The sequence below is a fragment of the Tubulanus polymorphus genome, chromosome 4 (assembly GCF_964204645.1).
Source record: "Tubulanus polymorphus chromosome 4, tnTubPoly1.2, whole genome shotgun sequence".
In the NCBI taxonomy this organism is placed as follows: Eukaryota; Metazoa; Nemertea; class Palaeonemertea; order Tubulaniformes; family Tubulanidae; genus Tubulanus; species Tubulanus polymorphus.
In genome coordinates, this window is record NC_134028.1 from 3,503,004 (window position 1) to 3,526,109 (window position 23,106).

General features: G+C 39.3%; 2 protein-coding genes across 2 annotated transcripts in view; both read right to left on the reverse strand.

Annotated features, from left to right (window-relative positions):
* Positions 1-80, reverse strand: part of LOC141903557 (glutamate receptor ionotropic, NMDA 2B-like) — a 62,572-nt gene extending 62,492 nt beyond the window's left edge. The window contains exon 1 of the mRNA XM_074791722.1: positions 11-80. The gene's annotated coding sequence lies outside the window, so the exon portion shown is untranslated. The remainder of the gene's footprint in view (positions 1-10) is intronic.
* Positions 81-3,879: 3,799 nt separating this feature from the next.
* Positions 3,880-23,069, reverse strand: LOC141904618 (thioredoxin domain-containing protein 11-like). Its single transcript, XM_074793235.1, has 14 exons — positions 22,924-23,069; positions 21,739-21,955; positions 21,368-21,488; positions 20,929-21,035; positions 20,580-20,673; positions 20,222-20,334; positions 20,071-20,148; positions 19,856-19,984; positions 18,847-19,620; positions 18,378-18,426; positions 18,023-18,210; positions 17,213-17,325; positions 17,039-17,119; positions 3,880-5,845 (listed from the first exon to the last, which is right to left on the reverse strand). The coding sequence occupies exons 1-14, from the start codon at positions 23,049-23,051 to the stop codon at positions 5,287-5,289; spliced, it is 2,751 nt and encodes a 916-aa protein (XP_074649336.1). The 5' UTR covers positions 23,052-23,069; the 3' UTR covers positions 3,880-5,286.
* Between the last annotated feature and the right edge of the window lie 37 nt (positions 23,070-23,106).

Consider the following 23,106-nt stretch of genomic DNA (forward strand, 5'->3'; position numbering starts at 1 on the left):
CAGAACTTACCTATATGAAATATCTAAGCGGATTTCGCAATTGAAGTCGTGTTTCTAGTTTGTATCGTACGTGCGTAATCCCTTTTGTTGAAACTATATTTGTAAAGTTTTCATCGTCGGTTTGTTTTCATCACGATAGGAGATAATCCAGCTCTGCACGCTCGTTACTGAACTGATGTGACGAATAACCGCTCGCTCTGTCAGACGCCGTTCGGCCTGCGATGTCATAAGCGCGTGGCGCTGCAACGATAATCCTCAACCGGAGTTCGTACTCTCTTGCCTCTCGCTTCTCGGCAAATCATTGTCGAAAAGCAACTACTGAAACCAATCAAATCAACATTCTACTATTCGGTGTACAACGCTACTTGATGCAAAATAGTGAACTATTCCCTTTTATAGCACGACGAAGATTTTTCGTCGAGGAGCTAACTGATCATAATGAACTAAACCAGAGCTTTTTTTCTTAATTACTTGGATGACGCATTTTTTCAGTCACATTTCAAAGGGAGAAGGGAAAGAATTTTAAAGCAAAAAATATATATTTTTAACATTTATAGAAAATTAAAGAAATCGTCTCTTTTGTTTATTCATACATTTCCATCAGCAGATCTGTAAACCAATTAAAACAGTTTAAAAAAGGCCGGACAACCTTAAAACAGATAAGTCAGTTGTACAATTAACATTTTTCGTCATAGAACAAAATGTACTAAAGTCGGTTCACAGAAGCCTCATCTTATAGTATTTTAAGCCCCAATCCTCTGTGACGTAAGGGGCACACAGCGCTGTTAATCGAATAAAAAAAGAATGGGAAAGTTGATAAAATTTGCACACATCATTACAGCTGAGTACGTCTGTTCCGAGTCATAGTGTTACACAGGTTATTATGCGTGTCATCAACATTCGTATCGTGGTGTCATTGGTATTTTTTTCAGAAATTGGTTCGGGAATATACAAAATACTGAAGAACCCTAGGGATCTGTTCTCTGCGAATAATCTATAATTAGTTTCAGCAAGATATTGGTTCTGGCTGTTCTACGTACATAAGAAGCATATTAAACGAAAATGACATCGAACAATATATTGCATTTCGGTTCAGAAGCGGTGTTAATCATGTATAGCGGATGGAAAAAATAGCTATTGAACTCTTATATCTAGTTGTTGACCGCGTTGACCGCATCTCTAGCTGGCATTTACTTGTTAAACATGAGCCACCGCAGATAAATTGGTTGCCCAAACTCACGTTCGGAAAAAGCGAGTTCCTGTAATGACGGTAAAAACTGCCGTATGAATACGGTAAGACTCATATTACGTATTCTTCATTCCTTGGATATTGAATATTATGTCAGACATTGGCGTCGACAACTCCTATTCCATCCACGATGACTTCGATGTTCTAAACGCATGATTGCAAGGATTTCCGCCATCAATTTCTAGCTATTCCGAACGGTACAGAATCCAAAGTTTTGTCGTTTGGCCTAAAGAGCTTTCCTCGCTATGGAGATAAGGGCAGTTCGACATCAATAAATATCGTACGAGAGACTCTTCTCGCGTCTTGCGTGAAACGGAGTTTGTGTTGGTCGAGGGTTTTGAGAGAAGCTCTTTGAAGAACGAACACCATCGTTCGTGCTGTATTCGCGGAAAATGGCGCAGCATTTTCAACTGTTAAGTAAACGCCATCATCTCGTTCGGGTAAAATGTATTCAGTTGATGGCTTTTCTTGACTAAAATCGCAATATATCATAGACGCCTGTCACGGCGAAATCTTCCTTTCTCCTCACTCAATTTTCCGTTCGAAATTGACGATAGGAAAAAAGTCGACATGCTGTAATTGATATGTTATGGGTCACGGACAGCGTCTATGACCGAGGGTTACTGCTTGTCCAGTCTTACGATGAACTTGTCGATGACAGAACGTTTCAAATCTCTACATACGGTGACAAGTAATCGATGAACGTCGGATATCGTTGTATATTGATGTGTCAGTAGTTTGGTCTGAAGTTATCGAAATACCGAAAAGTTACAAGATCATGATTGGAATGGATCAGTATAGAAATCTGAACACCCACACCACACAGCGACGTTTGCTATACAGATTTTCTATTTTCCCCCATTTTCTCACTTCCCCAACGTGATCCTGTCAAACGATTTAATGGCTTCGTGCACTGAACCGGTTTGTTGCGGAGTCTGATTCCGACTAATAGTATTAACCAGCGAGTAATTTACTAAAATATGTATGACTTCGTTCATATTGGGCGAACTTCGGTTTTTAGTCGACTATTTGCGAACTAAGTGAAACCGAATATCAGTTAGTCGGAACCATAATCCGGAAATAGTCGACCACGGGATTAAACACGATCGCTGTAATTCGACCTAGTTCCAAGATGGCCGACAGCGTGTACTGCGTAAGTGGTGCGTTCGATTATCAGCTCCGAGCACTAGTGGTCGACTCCGATAAGCGAAATTCGCCTTGCTCTAGATGTCGCTAAAACTCAAACCAAATAGACATGAATGAAATGATATCCATTGAAATAAATATGGAATCGAGTAATGCTAGGAGAAACTGTAAGGGTCTATAATATCAAAAGGTCATACAGTCGTTTCAGTTTCAACCAATCAGAGTCATTCAAATGCCAGCAGCAACCAATCAGAATCGATGTAACAAATTCACGACAGTCGATGTTGTCTATGTATTCTTTTAGAAAAGATAGATTTAACCATCTTCATTGAAATAATTGGCTTTTGGATTAAGGATTTATTTGTCGTATTTATTTGGTACATATATATATGCATGTGTTTGATACGTTGATGTATCGTTAATTAAGTTTGCTTCGACGAGTATTTTCCGTCGCAAAGCTTTCAGCTAGCCGCCAAGATAAGCATTTCTAGTTTCCTATTTGTGTGATTTACAATCGAATTAGCCGCGCAAAAAGCTGCCGATCTCGCATCGGAATATCATTATTCATAAGAAAATTAGTGTAGTACATTACACGCGAATCTTTCAGGATGAAGTTTGATTCAGTAAGTCGTCGTCGTCGTCGTCGTGTTCGTCGCGCGTTTCATGTTATTTATTTGATGTGGAAAGCCGAACGTTGGCTATCGCTGCTAAATTGATAGAATTAGAACGCGCGCAGCTATCGCACAATGACATCGATCTTACCGAATTTCTACCCATAAGGATTACTCGTACTATACCTCAGAATCTTCTCATTACATCGCCACCGAGTAAAATAGCACAATTTCTACGCTATTTAACGGTCTACCCGCCGACCGAAATCAATTTGCTTCAAGCAACGGGATCTCCAATATCCGAGAAAGTCGTTTATTCGCAGAGGCCAATAGAATAAGACAGCGACCGGCAAAGTATCGACCTATTTCTCAGTCATGTCTACTGTGGAGATAGCTCTGTCTAAATATGTAAATACATTAATTCAACGAAATACTCTTCGGATGGCTCGTTCGAATCGAATCGTCTACACGTATCCGGTCGGGTAATTACCGTAGAGATGACAAAAAAACAGTTCAAACCGTTCACAGGGAGTATTTTTGTTTCCATTGAAGCTCGCAGTCATCTAATGAGATCAAAGGTGAAATAGTCGGGAAAAGAATACGCGACAGTCGAACAATTTGACGAATTCAACAAAAAGTTGTTCTAATCTTCCACTACACATTTACAAGCGTAGGCGTAGGACTCCAAAGTTTGGGCTTTCTAGACGAGCCTCATTAGCTGGCTTGTTGGCTTCTATCCGCAAAGGTGGTTCGTATCCCATATTTCCCGACGCAATTCACCATAAATTACATCGACAACTAAACAAATTAGAAAGAATAACGAGGGCATTTTTTTTAAAGAAAATACTTATACTTGTATATAACTTTATTCCAAAACCAGCATTTGAGATTGAGGAAAAACCGACAGTTTTTCGACCCATTCTAAATTACAGTAGAGAGAGAGAGAAGGATAGAGAACAATATATTACTTTATTCATACAAATATTTCCCATAAAACATCAATTACACACATACAACACATGCATTATGCTGCATTTATTCAGATTCAGCCCATTTTATAGCACAACCAATAAATGTGGCCTTAAATGGTATATAATGTGACCAAAATAGCGATATTTGTTGACAAAAATAATTTTCATTGCATAATTGTGTGAAGGAATTACATTAGAAAACACAACTCTATATATTGCATTCGATTTTTATCCACCGCTGGAATTGTAACATTTCTCGTGATAACAGTTTGTACCTCTTGTGAAATCCTACATCCTCCTTCTATTGATACAGAACTTGCATGGATCGAGATCCACAGATCATGGTTCCCACAGTTATATGAATTCAAAATATAAGTATCTCATAGATGATTTTTCAATTTTCCCAAATATCGTCATGCAACAGTCAACATTTTAGCGGTGACTGGTTGATAAAGGTGATTTTCAAGGGAAATTGCCGAAGAAAGTTGCCCTTGATAAATCCAATATGTGAAATGTAATGAATTTCCCAGGTATTTCCCTGATTTGAGGAAAATTTTTCATATTCCCAAATATTTCCATACCGGGAATTATTATTACAAAATTTTCCCAATTTCCCTGCTCTGTGGGAACCATGACAGATCCAAAAATTCAAATTCATGACAAAAGAGTCGTGTTCGTTATAGGCCCTAAAGTTATAGAGAAACACGGATTCTAAATATCCCCTCGCTGCATACAGGACGTGATAATAATCATTTGGAATGATGAATAGCACCAAATTCAGGAGTACCTTCTCGACACCTTTTCATCGACTCGAGTGACACTATCTTATTACATGTAAATCCACGGTAGCAAACACAGTAAAAATCTCATTTTTGAACGAATGAATAAATAAAAAATCTATTATTGTATAGAAACATCTCAAATTATTATTCATTTATATATTTTCTTTTCCGGGACCTACATTACCGCTCTTCAGGCATAGCGCATGAAGAGGCTCCCGAAAGCGTCTGCAGCAATTTCTTTCCTCACGACATTCGAAAATGAGAATTCTACTATGGATTTTCAACTGAAAATTCTCTACCAAACATCTACCGTATCATATAGTAAAACAGTGAATTGCTTCGTATGCGTGAAGCTTATAGGATTAAAGGGAAAACAGTTCTGCCTAGCACACTCCAAATAAAATGACCAAACCAATATTGAATTCCGCAGAGGATTTTTCATGATATGTTTCAGTAATTTCCCACGGGTTCGACTTACATGGCAAATTACGTACATTTTATAGATTTGTCTACAGGTTCAATAGGCATCATAACTCATCTCTGAGCTGAGCGGTTTGTTGCGCGGTGTTGGTCGAGCTTGTTTGGTATCTTAATTTTTCCCGTCGCACAAGATCCACCGCTTTCTCGTGGTCTAGCAGTAATGTCGTCAGTTTATGTAACTCCACGTGACTACTGGCGCTTTTTAACGCTTTATACAAACGTCTAGCCGCCTTCAGTTTCGCTTGTTTCACTCTCAAATCCCATTCTTGCGAACGCAGGTCGTTTTCTAACGAAAACATCTCTTTTACGGTCGATTGCATCTTTGCATCCCCGTCGGTCTTGTCGAGCAGGGCAGCTTTCAATTCATCGACGCTGGCGACAATTTTGCTCAGCGAATCGACTCGTGACTGTAGGTAGGCGATGTCCTTGTTGTAGACTCGGATTTGTTTTGTGATCGAGGCCAGGTTTCGTTCGATACACGCCCGATTACACATTCCCAACAGCGTCTCGACCTTTAACTGACGCGAACAATGCTCCAACACGAACTGTATCATATTCGATAGATTCTGCACGAGTTCGCCAGGGAACGTCACGCTCTCCGACTTGCTGCGGAAAAAAAACAAAGAAAAATGTCTTAATTGCTAACATCTATAATTAATCGTTTTCCTGCATCGGGCGCTTTGAGTAGCAGCTCCGTGCAGAATAGGAGTAGACTACAGCTATTTCTACTCTGAAGTCTCTCGCGAAACGACATATTACATTTCAAATATCACATGACAGCTGAAATAAGATGAGTCCTGACATCATTCATTTATAACACAACCACTGCTCTCAGGCGTCGGTATTGACGCGTTTAATTGAATTTCTATAAGTGACGGCTTTCTTTTGATAATTTAAGGAAACGAATGCTATAAGATTATTAAATAAAAAGAGCAGTATACGCTAATGCATGGAGGCATAAATGCATGATGCGTATAGCGAGAAATCGCGATTTTGTTAGCAAGTATTAAACTGAACAGGGCGGCAAACCGGACGGCAAACCGGGCGGCAAACCTCCGAATCCTACAATTATAATGAAAAATCCGAGAATGTTTCCTTGAGCTAGTAGTTTATTCGACGTTCCAGGAAGGAAACATTTCTGGAATTTATATTTTTGTTATTATAGTGGGATTCTCTATAGATTATCATCATAATACACGGATATAGTGTTTTAACAATGGTTAGGAAAGAAAATGTTCAAATCAATCAGTAACCAAAGTTAACATCTGCGTGAACATATTTCATTTATGTAAATAAGTTAAATCCAGTATTTCTTGTGACAAAATATTGAAAAATAATGAAAATTGGGGACAGTTTTAGCAGCTCTGAACTGAACGTTAACGCGACTAAGCGGGACTTACAGCCTCGTGAATGTGAGAATCGGACGAACTGACCCGCGAAACATATTCCAGGTGAAGTGTACACTGCGCGATCTTTCCGAATACTTAAACCAACTAACTACATCATACAACGGAAAAAAGATACCCTTGTATATGAAATGGGATCAAAATATATTATGCTAGCAATATATATGCGTTCAATTCGTATAATATACAGATTGTTGGCCTTGTCTAATAAATAATTCATACGCATCAACTTATGAGAGGGAAACGAGAGGAATAGTCTATTACAGCGACAACGAACCGAGCTGACAAACACGACGCTACAGAATTCGAAAACATGGACTTATATCATAAAAATATCAAGATGGTTATTGATTTGAATTCCCGATAGAGTCCCATCTCTACCAATATCGAGTGTAACGTTTTGACAAATGGCTCCGGCACACACGCGTCGACCGCAAAATACTCCGCAAACGATTTCCTATAAAAGACGACTTTTCTTCGCATTTATCACGCGTAATTAGATCGGAGATGTTCACGAGACTAACCCCTAAACTACGACCCTCCGAGGCAGAACGGAGAGAGAGAGAGAGAGATAACACCAGTCGCGTACTGTCAATAATTTCCATCCATTTCCATACGCTTCCCGAGTCGACCACAGGTCAATGGAATTAACCAAAACAAACTTTTGTTCACGAGCTCAAAAAGGTCTAACCGCGGTATATGAATTGATGAGATTTTATGTCAATATCTATTCGAAGACATCCACTTTGGGCTCCTCTTCACGCGGATTCAAAAATTTGGAAAAAGCTTGGAAAAAAGGCTGAAAGTTTGTGAGAAAAGCAACCAGGAAGCGAAAAACTTTTTTGTAAAAGTTTCGCCAAGCACTAAACGTTGTAAGAAAAGCTTGTTAGAGCGAGGGTAGGGGGGCATTAAGGCGGCTTGTTCGTTTATCGGTAGACTGAGCCGAAAAGTGTCTTATCCCGTTAACTCAACGAGATAGCGCTCTTATTTCTGTCGAGAATATGCATCGTCGAAAGCTTTTAGCAAAATTAGTTATTTAGCCAACAAGATGTCGACGAGGGTATATCCGATCGCTGCAGCCGAGAAGAAAACAACGAGATCATTACGCCAAAACAAATGTCACCCGTTACGCAGTAAACACCATTCGCCGCGCAATCCGTTTACTCGCTGACCGATGAAGGTTTTCAGAAAACCCCAATCCAACAAATGTTGTTATAATCAATCCCCTCCCCGACGTACCGGCTGATTATAGCAGTAAAAAGCCTACATAACCTAGCGTGATCTATATCCAGGGAGCAAAGTGAATTCCCAGATCCCCGGAGTAAGTCGTGCGCTCGAACTTTGCATTCATTTGGGCGGAAAGAACATTAGTGAAAGAGAATGGCATTCGATAAGACGTCACAAACATCAAAGAAACAACATCTATCGGGACGAAAAAAGAAGTTTTCTCATTAAATCACAGTTGTATTCAAATCGCGTAGGCGCACACACAAGTTCCGCCGTAAATACATAACCAGATCATGAATAGAGAATCCCTTGATATATAGTGCATCAAATCAATTTCCAGCGTACACTGTGAAAATTGAATAAATATCTTATTCCTTCGCAGTTATTAAGTTAAATCCCCGGGTCGTCAAATGCCGGTGGCCCCAACGATCCCGAACTGCCGATCATATTTCTGCGACTTATTAAACTCAATAGACGAGTTGTCTCCGGTGGCTGGGGCGTTTTTATTCAATTTACCCGGCAAAAATATCGAATTTCGTCACTTTACCCAGGGACAAAAAAAAATCAAAAATAGATTTGACCAACCAAGTTTTATACTTATTTTTTCTTAAGAGGAATTGTTCTGGCGCGTTCGCTGCCTTTAAACCGAACATTCCTAGAAGATCTCGCACCGAGAAACTCGACTTGAAAATTAAAAACTGACACCATTATTTCAAGGCTTAAAAACTTTTTAACGAAATCAATGCGACGAAGTGAAGCACTCAAAGCGGGAAACGACAGACTCCTCGGCGAACCGAACTGAAATTGAATTCCCACTCGTTTCAGCCGGGCAACTTAAAATCCATCTACAGAAATAAAACTCGTCGAAAATCATTCCCGTGAAGTTCACGCGGAAAACTGATTTGATTATTTTCGCTCGACGCGCACGCCGCACGCCGCCCGCCGCACCGAGGGACGGAAAGTTTTAATTATAACGCGCAGGTCAGTGATCCGACGCGTCGTCATTCTACCGCAGCCTCGCCGAAACCAGACAACGATTTATAATTGAAAATCCGTCGATCGCCTTCGATTCGATAGAAAAATAGACATCGATTTCAAAACAAAACTGCGATCCATCATTTACCCGCGCGTCCAGATCGATAGGAATTATCGATGTCAAACAGCTGGGCAAAATGAGAACGGTTTATCGATGGGAAATCGACAGAAATCCGGCGAAAACGCGTCGAAAACATGGCGCACGGCCTGTCAACAAGAGATACAGGATCATAGGAGTTTAGATAGTTCCCGCATCTCATGAACGATTCCACATAAATACCAAAACGAGCAATTCGAATTTCGAAGCGATCGAGTTGATAGGACGATAATTGGTTTGTTTTAATGGAAACCATTGACAGGTTTCAAGACATGTTGATGGCCCACGTTTTCTATCTTAGCGATTTCAATTCTCCTGTTATCGATTTGATTGGTAGATTTGCTCGATTTTTTTGATTTGGTGTCCTCAACAATCCCACCACGCCTGCCGGGAACGAAACGGAGGGTTTGATTTTGAAATCGGAAAATACAGTTGTGTTTTCGGCGGTCTAAATCGAAGCATTCTATAGCGACTGCACGAAGTTACGGAATTCTAGTCGACGACGGAATCGTCTGGTGTGTTTTTTTTAAACTCGTCGTCATCGTAGACGACACATAATTTGCGGCCTCATTTACGAGCGCAAGAGCTAAAATTACATCGCTATTTCTGCAGAGAAGAAGATCGTCAACGATGATATAATTGCGTATAAAAACCACTTCAATAACGATTCGATGCTGCATACATAATACAAAGTGTATCTCATTAATGGCAGCTCAAAACTCGTCCGACCACAGCCGCACTTGCTTCCTTGTTTTGCTAATGAATAAATTAATATCTGTAGATACTAAAGTAGAATAGCCAGTAGTACAATCAAAGATGGAGATATGACGCAATTAAAACCCACTTCTATTTGAAAAATTTAAAAACATTAAAAACGAAATTTATTTATTTTATAATAAATCATTTATCAAGAATGAAATCGATTCATCGCGCAGAAATTCAGTCAATTAACTTGTTGCCAATATAAGGACCCGTCGTTTTAAAACCTGTCTCTAGAGAACAGTAAGAAACGTAGTGTCCTTTTTAGATTTTCATTCGCGATAAATAAATTTCAATTTCTAATCTTTTGAATTTGTAAACGGTGGATTATATATCCTTATCATCCCTAGATGATTGTGAAATATACACTTGAACAGATTTAGAGAAATATACAAATTAAGAGAACGAATCCAACCATCAAACGATGCAGTCCAACTACATTTCCAACGTAAAGGGAAACTAGGCGAAACGCAGAACCGAAATACATCTGTCAGGGCATTTCATTAGTGAAGAGTTATGAAATTAAATATTTTCGTTCCGTGGTCGATTTAACGACACAGTTTATGTTTCAACTACAAACGAATTTCTCTAGTAAAACGGCATCCACAGCTGCCACAGGCGGTTCCGTAAATCAAATCCGATCTATGTCTTTTTTACGGTAAATGGCATGCGGCAAAACGCACTTCGAAGAACGAAAATTAGAGATCGGTTGGAATAACTTGCTGTAGTAGTTTTCTGATTTATGATTCGATCTGCAATTAGACACACGCGGGTATAGCGACGCCTAAGTGGCGATGATCTTTCTAGAAAAATCGGTTCAATCGTAAATCAGGGTATTTTCTAAATATCGCCGCGCGTAAAACGATAAATCGGCACAACTTCGAATTCGGTAATCAATTTCGGCAAATGAAGGCACGGGTTTTTCTCATCGATCGAATTCGTTTTTTAAAGATTTTTACTTTCGAACTCGTCCAGTTATTAGGCGATAAATCTGCCTGAAGCCGAAATAACCCGGTCTGTATCATCTCACAGTAAAAGTCCGAAGGATATACTCGATAAAATGGGGCACCGGAATACCGGGAATTTTAGGAATCTTCTAAAACCGAATATCATCAAACAAGTTATCGGTAGATATGATTGACCACTCGGTGTTTGGTATAGATTTCACTGAAAATTGAGTCAATAATTGGAAAAAGTTGATTCGAATCTAATTGAAATATGTATAGAAGAAATCGAAGCCCACTAGCGACCCTGGCGGAATCCTCGCTTGCTACAGTAGGGATACCGGTTCCCCATTGGAATCGCAGTTAGAAATAAATGAATTTCAAAACTGCAACGAAAAAACAGAACTCTCCGATAAGTTTTCTCAACAGTCAATGAAGATGAATGTCTACATGTAATCAGACAGTAGAGAGAGATTTCAGAAATTAGTTGGCGGTTTCGTGGCGGAAATGAAAAGATGCGCCGGGTTTGAAATGAATGCGTCCCGGTGCGCGTATGTCGTACATGTCGGCGCATACACAACGCGTCATCAGTAAATACAAACTCATTACGATACACGAATCGCGTCTAATTGGATTTACTGGTGAAAAATGAGCCATTACCCGAGCGAAGCTATAGCTGCTCCGCTCGGCGCTGCTGATGTCTTCTGACATTTGCGAGGGGAAATTTTCGATCGGCGACAGAAAGAACCAAATCGTTCAACTTTTTGCCGCAGTAAAAAAGAGGAATACGAATGGATCTCCCTTCGCGATTCATCGACCCGGGACGCATTAACAACTAGGCCTATAACACACGCGGCAAAGTATCATCAACATCTATACTTGGCCGCACTGGCGAGCGCGGTCCGATGCCACCAACGAGCGGCAAAGTGCCATCGCTTTACACGTACTAATCATTCAAACCAACCAATGCAGTAGGTTAAGTTAAGTGCCACAAATCAGACCGCGAACCGCAGCTCACCAGACATGAAAACGTATGAAAATGTAAAAATTGATACTCGTACTTCATTAAATGTGTCGGTTATTATGAGAAGCGATCGTCTAACTCGGAAACAATCTGATGGCCGGGAACACGATTCGATTCGACAGATATTATCCGCATTTCATCCACGGGCCGCAGGACAGCCGCTAATAAGCTCAAGGTCAATAAATATCCGAACGCCTTTCGGATAATCGAAATTGCGGACGAGTTCGAACAAATTCTAATGGGAAAATATTGGTTCGATGTAAGACGAATTTGCGGTTCGCGAATGAATGAACTTCACGAATTAAATACGTGCACACTCACTCTCTCGATACCGAGCCAGGAGCAAACATTTCTAAAAATCTACACAACCATGCATTCTATCAATTGATTTATACTTCGTGGTTCAAGGGCAACTTTGAAAATGCGTGTTAAGATTCACACGCCTCTTCAATTTAGATGAAAAATATGTATTCGTGTCGATTTTCCATTGCTAACCCGCGGATTCTCTGTCTCATATATATTTTTAACAGAGTTCTGGCCAATTATTCATCTATTCATCATCTTCGCCGTCTGAATTCATATTACGCCGTAGTTCGTCTGAATTCATTGCTAAACACGGACTGTCTGATTAATTTGAATAACATCGTCTCCCCGCCTGTAAATGTCACACTTATTTGGACAGATTCTACGTTAAGACCGATGTATACAATAGAGGAAAGTTCAGACGTCGCGCATCAAAACTAAAAAAAAAACGCAATAGGAAGGCCTATCCATCATACGAAACTGATCTGATGCCCGTCGAAATTGACACAATTAATGGCAAATGGTTTTATCGTAAAAATCCGATTTCTCGCATGATTTGTAGGCATTTAAGTCGACGTATTACATCTATATAGATGAAGTTCTTTTCGGAGGAGATTTCGAACCAGAGATGGATGTGCTATGTCACTTTAATGGCAGCTTCGGCTGATCTCCGGCTACGAATTCGCAATTAAAAACTAATCCTCAATATGTGTACCCTAATGTACAGTTGAGACTGGTAATAATGACGTGCGCGTAATATCTCACACGATCTGGAGGGGAACGAAGTCGCGCGGTGTCGGAAATAATCCGATACACCGAATACGATCAAAAATTCCGGATAAGTTTGATTCTAATGTCCGCCCGCATCATTGGATAAATTTCCTACTGGAATCTGATGACGACGTTTAGCAGGGCCTTGAAACGACCGATCCGATCAGATCAACTTCTGATGAACAACGAAGCTGTATTCCTTGAACAACAATCAGAGGTTATTTGATGTCGACTAACAAGACTTCATCCATTATCCGGTTTCTCGTATTAACTAATTACAAATTTAAAGAATCCACGCCAATTGACATGTTCGCTTCGGAGGAAATGGCTAATCAAACTACTAAAGATACCCCCATACGGATCTATTGACAATAATAGACATGCTGTCGGCTAAGTACGCACTTGCGCTAATTGCTCGACGGAGCTTTGAGTGGAAAAATCATCATTTTACCAATTTGTCTCGCGACTTTGTTTCAACACTCGAACGATTCGTCAGTTCAACCGATCTATTGATCACTGTAATTAACGTGCGAAGACTTTAAAGTCAGAGCAGCCTCGTGTGGCTGATGACTATCGGTAGTGCGTTGATGAAAAAAAAATCCAAGGACCCGGCGAGGCGAGCGATTAACATCAAAGAGGTAAAAAACAGGGTGGCCACTTTCCCCCCCATTTACAAATATCCTGAGTTTTTTACGTTACAACACAAAATCTCTGCGTGGATCTGCAGGTGAGGAGAAATTTCCTGGCTAAAAATGTTACAGGTTATTTTTATTTTTCATGAATTACGTATTGAAAAAAAGCATCACATATCTGACAAAATATGTCGTATTCCCAGTCGACGGGCACCACTCCGTATAAGCATATACGCGGCTATATCGTTTTAAGTACAAAAAGAGAAGGGAAAAGCAGAATCCGTATTGGCACTATACATGCAACCCAGCAGATCGTGCGTCACGCTATATAGACCAGCGCGGAGAAAAATACAATGAGCCAATGAACAAAAAAAAGACAAATGACAAAAAATAACTACGACCATGGGAATAAACACCGACACAAACTTGTAGCCGTCTCGGGTAAATGTTTGCCTTAATTACGTCTGGATAACGAGCCAAACGGGACGCGGCAATGCAGATCAGAAATGACAAGAGCGACCACCGGAGACACAGGCCCCACTTCTTATACATCCAACGCATAGGACTTAACAAAAAATTCAATGATCAAGACTTCGGTTTTTCTGTTATTTATCATACGGCGAATAAATTTCTCATTCTACGATGGAGATACAAGCCGCCGAATACGAACAACGATTAAAAACGTATCAGTCATATATCGCCCGACACGAGAATATACGCGGTATATACACATAGTGATGAATGATGACATCGTTTTGCGATATATTCGAATCTTTCGAGACGAAAAGACCGCAGAAAAATAGACAATCTTACCACGTTAGTTTGAATACATGTATCATAATTTCACCAAACTTCGAACAGTATGATATACAACAAAATCTCAAAATACAAAAGAAAATCCAGTCCAAAGAGAGTCCTTGAGCTGAGGTTTATTCATTTATTTCAAGGTTTCGTTCTAAACAGTCATCTTGACTTCAGGACCATTCAGGACACCTACGATTTTATCGTACATCGTTTCAACACGGACCATGGACGTATAAACTAGTTTATACGTCCATGCACGGACTGAGAGTGTTTCATCAATTTTGTCAAAAATGATATTCCAAACTCCGAATATTATGATAGGGATTAGAAACGTTTCTGTCTAAAAGCAATAACAAACTTTGCATCATGAGATTCAACCTTGAGCCTTCTATTCTGTTATTCATACTGACCAGCAAAAAAAAAACCAATAAATTGTTCGGACGGCTAGGAAACAAGCAAGGCCATAAGCTCGTTTGAAACACATATAACAAGTCCCAATATTCAATGGTGATTTCGTTCACCAAATCAGACCGCGTACATTACAGACAGATAGAGAAAGCCGAATGCAATTACTTAGTTTTATCTGATGAAGGTCCATCAACTGAACATGTATTATACCGCGGGGAATGAGGCCAATCACGCCTTTGAATCTTTATATTATTTATGAGGGGGGATAGTTCTCTCAAAAACAGAGGGAGAAACTACTGCAGAGAATCGATCGGTCGGAGATGGCTAGTCGATCAGCCACAGGTTTCCGATGTGTCCCGGCTCGAAGATGTACAACAATTTGTATATTGCATTTCTGAGAATTCGGCCCGCGCAAAAAAATAGAAAACTGTCTTGTCCAGTGACACCGATCTTACCGCAATACTTCCAGGCGATGGCATCAAGTGATTGGGTTAAAAATGTTCTAGGAAAAATGGCACTTGTCAATAGGGTCTATTGACAGTTGAGTAGAACTGATACTAATGAGGAAAATCCAGTTGAGATTGTTCATGATGAGAATACAAGACTCGATCTATACACTCTAGAGAGTATCTTCTCAGGATACGAGACACTTCGTTTTCAGTATCCTCAGCAAATTAAAGTTTGGTTTCCAGTTTGCCTTTGATTTAGGTTTCCAATCAAGATAAGTATTGGGCTTAAATCAAATCGAACATTTTTAAATGGTGAAATCAGAAATTTCTTTTATCGTGTCAGCATAATTTCAATTTCTAGTATTCCAACAGAAAACTTGTACCCTTGGGATACCAGGAAAGTGTCAGAATCGAGCCAGGAATGCTGACTCGGTGAAGACCGTTGATTCGCATCCGAAGCCTCTCGACGACCAAGGACGAAAACTAGCTCGCTGAAATTACTGCGATTAAATTGAGTGAGAAACTTGATTTCGATTAACGTCATCAGTATTGACACAAACGTTCGTCGTCGTCGTCGTCGTGTGGCATTTTGTCAACGCAAAAAGAAACCATTTTAAACGCAGTTGGTAAACGCATTAATCATAAAAAAGGCTTCCGTAATAAGCAACGCTGACAGATGACAACAAGTTCGGACAATTCATCTACGAATAAGATCGTAAATGGCAAAATTAATAATTCATCAACGCGATGTCATTGTGTCAAGACGCATTTTATCACAAATAAATGAATAATATAATACCGATTCATCATCGTAAAATGACAAATCGTAAGAGACCGGACTCACAATGTGAAGAACAACAGCAGCAACTCAAAAAGCAACAATCAAAGCCAGTAACGACGCACAGATAATTGTGTTTTTACGCAACTTTGAATGTGAAAAGAAAAAGTAGATGTACACGCGAAAAAGCACTTGTGGCCATTAAGAAAATTGCAATTATCAAGTAATTTGGTAAAAATTTCCAATATACCGAACTATGAAGGCATGGAAGTGGGACAACCATGTACTGTACTTTTAGTGCTATGTATCAGTTTAATACCAGTTACTTACAGGCAAAATACACTTGCCGGAAATTGTATTTGATTTATTCGAAGAATGTGCCAATAAAGAACAAGCGACGACAATTTTGTTCGTAATATCAAATAAAATGAACACAAAATAACTAAATAGGTACTACTTTACTTCTTCAATGCTTCATGCGCGAAAAATGTCTTTCTAAATGAAAAAATTTTTTAAGTAAAATGATAGGTCCACGGTTCTTGATGCACATGCTTTCATGCATAAATACACAAAAACTACCCGCATTTATTCAGGGTCCCTACAGATCAGTCATTCCTGCATATAAGGAATTTTAAAGGAGAAAATTTCATATTTCAAGGATGTATCTGCATCATTTTCATATCGTATTTGCTGTAGACTCCTCCTAAAACGGTGCTGTTTATCTCAGTTAACTGTCAATTCAGTGGTTTTGTAAACAAATGTTAATCCTTGACACAGCTTAACTTGGTTTCTAATTTGGAAACCGCCTAGTTGGGTAGCAGAAACAATCCTGGTCCCAACTGTACTGATTTAGCGGTAGTCTAAAGGGGTTTTAAAAGAGTTTCTGATATTTTGCTCAAATTAAAGGAGTTTCAAGCACCTTCAAAAGCATTTTCAGCTAAGAAGGAATCGTTAAGGAATCAAGGAGTCGTAGGGACCCCGTTATTGAAATAGCCTGGATTTGTACACATGAAATAAAGGCCTTAACGAATGAATACAATTAACCCTTTTTTCATGATGAAACTTGGTTATATCTACACTCGGGGTATGAGTTTTGATGATGTTAAACGGGAGGTGGTTTGTGTGTTATATCTAAGCATTAAGGGGTAGGGCTGATAGTTACCGTTTAGCCGGATAAATGATCATTGAAGGATATCTGTCGACAGTAAACGGCCAGGGTAAATCATTCTTGTACATGTTGATTCTAAAACGAAAATAATTCATCGTAATCTAAGTGAATATTTCGATAAAGTGTCTCGTAAAACCCTCATTTTTGACTCGAACGTCACTGACTCACCTGACGAATGTTATATTTTTAGCGGATTTAAAGTATTTGGCAAGTTTTAGGAAGTTATGAGCGTTGCTCGTACAGTGACCGCACCAATGCGAATAATACAACACGACGACATCCTGCAAAACAAAATTACCATAGAAATTATCAACGAGTAAGATCGTAGTTATGAAGTGCGACGATTCAAATTCAAGTTCAGTCGCATTCTGATTTCAGATGCACCAGTGGCAGCACTGGCTTACAGCTGTTACTAGAATCAACCAGACAACTTCATGTAGAGTTGAATGAATGCTAGCACAACAGATTCACAGGTAAAACAAATAATTACACAGCTGTTTAATTCTTGTATCCATATTCTAAATAGTTAATAAGATAAATACCCGCGATTTAGAGATTAAAAGTTTTAAAATTGAGAATTCATTCGATCGAAAATTAATCAAAAATGTCCTTATCAACGCCCTTCTGTGCATAGTTGACTTCATATATCATACCTGATGAGGCTGAAGTAATAATACTATTTTCAAAGATGAATTTTATTTTTTAGTTGTGATTTTGTCACGGCTTAATCAACCAGACCACAGTAGCAGGGCCCAGTTTCACAAAAAAGTTTAACTAAAACTTTTGGTGTAATTACCATTGGTTACTTCATGTTTTCAATGAGGACAACAATTCAAGCTTAAACATTTTAAGCTTAAACTTTTTCGTCAGGAGTCAAATTGATGAACTCAGGAATTTTCACATATTTTCACATTCTTACAATCATAAAAACTTAAATAAATTTTGAATAAAATTTAAAGACAAAACTCTACGACTCACTTTTTCATTATCCATGACAGTCTGTCGGAAATTAGCGGATGAAATATCGGCGACGCAAACTTCATCAGTCGACGAGGACGACAGGGAACAGGTTTGACTAGAAATGTTAGAATTGCGTCCGACTGACGACGACGACGAACGAAGATGACGCCGCAAATATCCCGACGTGAAATTCACCACAAACTCTTCTACGAATTAGAGAGGAAAATCTTAATTAACGCATCAACGCAAAGGATTGAAAACATAGCGAAGTATTTCAATAGGATTGATGCAATAAATGATGAGTTTATCAGAAATCTTGTTTTAAGGATTTTTATCTCAATTTATTACCTGCACCTCAACTGTCCTGACTTACTTATATTGATTCTATTTACAGGTTCATTCATCACATGCTGAGCTTCGTTCTGAAAGATTGAAATACCAGGATTAAAGATTTAGTTCCCGTACGAGCATTTGCGAAGCGGGATATTTTTCCAAACTCTACATTTTGTCTCATTATTCCCCTGTATATTTATATTGCCCTTTATTGCAGGGATTCAAACCTGACTTAGCCCCAGTACAAAACCCTGCCTGAATAGACCCAGCGTGCATATGGTTACATAGCAGGAAATATAGACGGAACTGTTGATTGTACAATTGCTAAGGTAATAGATATAAATACAAAATAACCCTGGCTAATAAGAAATGTGATTTCCGATTAGCTGATAATGACATCACAGCATCAGTACCCAACTTCAAGCCCAGTGCGTCTATTCATGCAGGGTTTTGTACCGGACGACAACGTAGCTTTCAGATGAGAGATACCACGAATTTTTGCTTCTTACTTTGATATCAAGTAGCACCACGGATACGTTAGTAGATTTAGGTACAGGAATGTTTAAACGCTGCGCGAAGTCGCGATACAAATGCCGGTCGAATACGAAGAAATTCACCGTTTTATTCGTTCGATTCGCTAGTCCGGTGAAATTTGCATAGTTCGACGACGCGGAATTCGGCCGCGCTTCGCGGATGATAGGACTGAACGCCGGGTGTCCGAACGAACGAATAAAACGCAGTCGTTTACACCGCGTCGCTCGACGTCTCGTCGCTAATAACAACGACGACGAATCCGTCATCGCGAATCGTTTCACGATCGATTCCGAACGACTAGAATCGCGACGGCAGATCCGCGTGATCTCGTGCGGTCGATAGAGCGTCAGTTTCTGCTCGCGGCAGTACGAAAAAAAACGGCGCTCGCCGCGGAAATAACGCAACGCGCGACTCATATCACACGCGTCGTCGTCGTCAACGCGTTTCGAGATTGGCGACGATTTACAAACGTCGTAGGTGGCGCTGCACGGCGATCCTCGGTCGCGAGTCAGCCGCGGGTCCGCTTCACACGACCGCAACGAAATACAACAATACTGATCAGTTAAACTATACGTATCACTGCTGATTGTTGGTGTGATTTGTTCGTGGTTTTGCGCGCGACACGTCGTTCTTAAAGTCTCTTGTTTCGCTCGTTGTTCGAGCTGCGCCGATTTGATGTAACCAACAATGTTATTCGTGTCAGCGGAATTGTTCGGCATCACCCGATATTCTAATCCTAATTCCCTGAGCTGAAAAAACGAACCGCACTTATCTCAATACGGGCGCAAATTAAAAAGAAACAGTTGTTGGATATGCTGAGAGAAATATGACGAAATAAAAAATTGACTAGAAATTAAAGACTTTATCTGTTCAGAAAACAGCAGAATAGTTGCGAAGACAATTAACTCTTTCATTTTCAGTCTTCGATCGCGGAATTTCACTATTAACGGTAAATGCTTTTTGAAACGGACTGAATCAACTTACCATAGAAAAATACGGATCTACATAAAAAGGGTTGTTATTAAGGAATATTATAAGTGCCGGTTGTGATCCTATATGCTCAAATAAAGCTACACTCTTTTCACCAGAGGGCGCCAACCACAAAGCTGTCACCTAGAAGAAGAAATTCCTCATGAAAACGATACAGAATTTTAGTGTCATTTTTTTAGACGAGATATCGTAAGCGCTTAAAGTATTACCTTCTGGGCATATTTGATCAGCCATTCCACAAGTGCGGAAGATGTGATCGTATTGTTAAAACTTTGTATCGGAAATTGCTTAAATAGAGAAAGAAAACTATATCAGTTCGCGCTCGCCAGAAATATAACGTTTCGCTAAAAAACAACTTACCAATGTTTCGTTGAGAAGTCGGAATAAAAATATCGAAGGAGCGCTCGAAATACCGAACTTAGAGGCTAAATTCGGAGACGTTATAACGCCGAATTTCCACAGATGAATAGGGTCTGAAAAAAATAGAAATACCTGTAGGTGTTTAATTAAAACCATTCAGCAAAATCAATGGTGAGATTAGGTAGAATTTTAAAAAGTTTTCACATTTCCTTTATTACTAAGGTACTTTTACATTTAAAAATTTCTATAAAATCAAAACATCCATCTCCCACCTGCGATAAAAAGACTGATCGATGCTAAACCGTAAACACTGTGACAAGAGATAGTTTAGCTGACTAAACTAGTGTATAATACTTACACCGTTCAAACATACGTAGTGCTGCATAGTAATACTGTATGAAACCTGGAGGCTGTGGAGAAGCATTAAAATCGAAATATCCTATCACAGAATTCTGAAATATCAATTAAAAGTAGTTTAATTTTAATCTATTAGCGCCTGTTTTGTAGAACGTACTGCTTCTAAGTATTAGACAATGTGCATCAGTTTGAATGTTAACACATTTTTCAAAACTTACAACTGCAACTAAGCTTAGTCATCAGTATATCTCAACATGAATTTCTATTCTCTACATGTTTTAGGTAATTCTATCAGGTCGCGAAAAATGTAAAAGCGTACTGATTACAATCTTAAGGGTTACTTTGCTTACGTCTTGTTCACTGATGAATTGCGCGATTTGTTTCACGGAATGAAGAGGCACAAGAGGTAGAAGGTATCGTTCTAAAAACACGACCATGTGATCAGCTGTCAAATGACCTGAAAAGTAGGGCAAATGAAAGTGAAGCTAATTGTGGGAACTTGTCAAGCCAGCATTGTGGGCCCGATAACTACTAATCTGAACACTTCCTTGGTTTCTTGATGTCGACTGATTAATTCTCATTCCATACTAACTCAACTTGTTGCTTAATACAGCGACAGTATTTGTACTTGGGCGTGATTACTATGGCCAGTATCTGGTAGGGATTAAGTCCCTTTATGTAACGGGCTCACACTAAGAAGTCAGGAATAAACCACAGAAAGTATCAAACGAAGAAGGATCGGCAAATCCAACTGAAACAATTTTTAATGCAGTGAGTACCGATACTTACTATTATAGCGAAAACCATTAAGTGTAGTGTGATAGAGGAATATGACCGGGTAACTATAAAACTTGTACTTCTTGCGACACTGTCCAGTTGGCCACCAACAATTGACGGCCGCAAATGTTATCTGAAAATTAAATACAAAAATGCTTAAAATCAGAACAGGACATAATTCGGGTAGATAGGGTAACAGACTTGAAGGAACCCCAAAAAAGAACCTTGTGAGCAGTGACAATTCCAACTCAATGACCTATTATCAAAGAATTCCAAAAAAAACATTGAAGAAAAACTTTTTTTCTAATTGTGGATTTTCTTCAAATAAGGGTAGGCCTATAGACAGTTACAGTCTATGTAAAATACCCTCATATTAAACGAACCTGGTCATGCATATATTGGGCAGCTTTACCAAACTCCCATCGTACTTCCATAGATTTGGCGCACCACGGAGCGTAGTACATGACAAACAGCAGACCCTCCTTTTCTAAACGATCACCGAGCACGTCCAAACCTCCGTACTGATTCTCAATCACCGGTATACTAGGGTGGAAAAACTTCTTCGGCAAGGGCTGTTCACGTATCACATCATTTTTCTTCCTATATCAAATAATAAAAAATAAAAATTTTCGACCCGTGAAATAGATAACAATAATTTCCTACGTTGACTGGAAATACTTTATACGGAATGTGAAGATGTTGGCTTGGATTACGCATGAAGCTAATCAAAAAGCGTTGCAGTGGTTTTATTTTCAACCAATCAGAAATCACGTTTCGTTTGAGCTGTGGTCATTACACTTATTTCTATCGATGAATTTGCCAAGCGATTATAAAACGGGCAATTCGATTGTTTGGCCGGTCATCCTTATTACCGAGATGATGTATTTTACCGAGATGAACCACCGAGATGAAATGAAATATAACATATTTATTTATTCCTTATCGATTTTAACAATTGACATCATATCATATCAGTAATAAATGCCTGCTGGAGTCATATTTTACATATTTTGTCGGATATCTTTGTAGAAAAATAACTTAACTTTACAGAGATGAGATCGTCGATCAATCAAATTCAATGAAATTTAATTGCTAACCGAGTTTACGTATTTGAAGTCAAAATTTTTTTAGATAAAAAAATATGTAAAATATGACTCTAGAAGGTATTTATTACTGATATAACATGATTTCAAGTGTTAAAATCGAAAAGGAATAAATAAATATGCTATATTTCATTTCATCTCGGTTCGTCTCGGTTCATCTCGGTAAAATACGTCATCTCGGTAATAAGGATGACCCTGTTTGGCTACATTATTTTTGGGCGGCTCTACCACACACGACACAGTCACAGTAACTCAGAGTAGAAATAGACACTGCCCTTTAGAAACCAAATGTCTCATTGTGGCATATATAAGTGTAGTGTATATAGAGTCTTGAAGTCAGGTTCGTCGCCATTGAAGACCTCAACTGATTATGAGGAGGAAAATCAACCGAAAGCAGAGAAAGGAAAGGTGTGCAGGTAGGATCGGGATTCCCTGACCCTCCTGTTCTGCTGTCATCACTCTTACCGAGCGGATGATTTCTGAGCTATGAATATCAACACGATAGTCAATAGAACACAACAAATATCCGGATTCCTCGCCATCGTCCGGTATATTCTGCTAGCAAACTGCTGAATTATTCGAGGAGCAGCCATTTGGCTGCGTCCACGTCATCGTCGAGATGCCGAAAAATATTTATAACGCTACGAC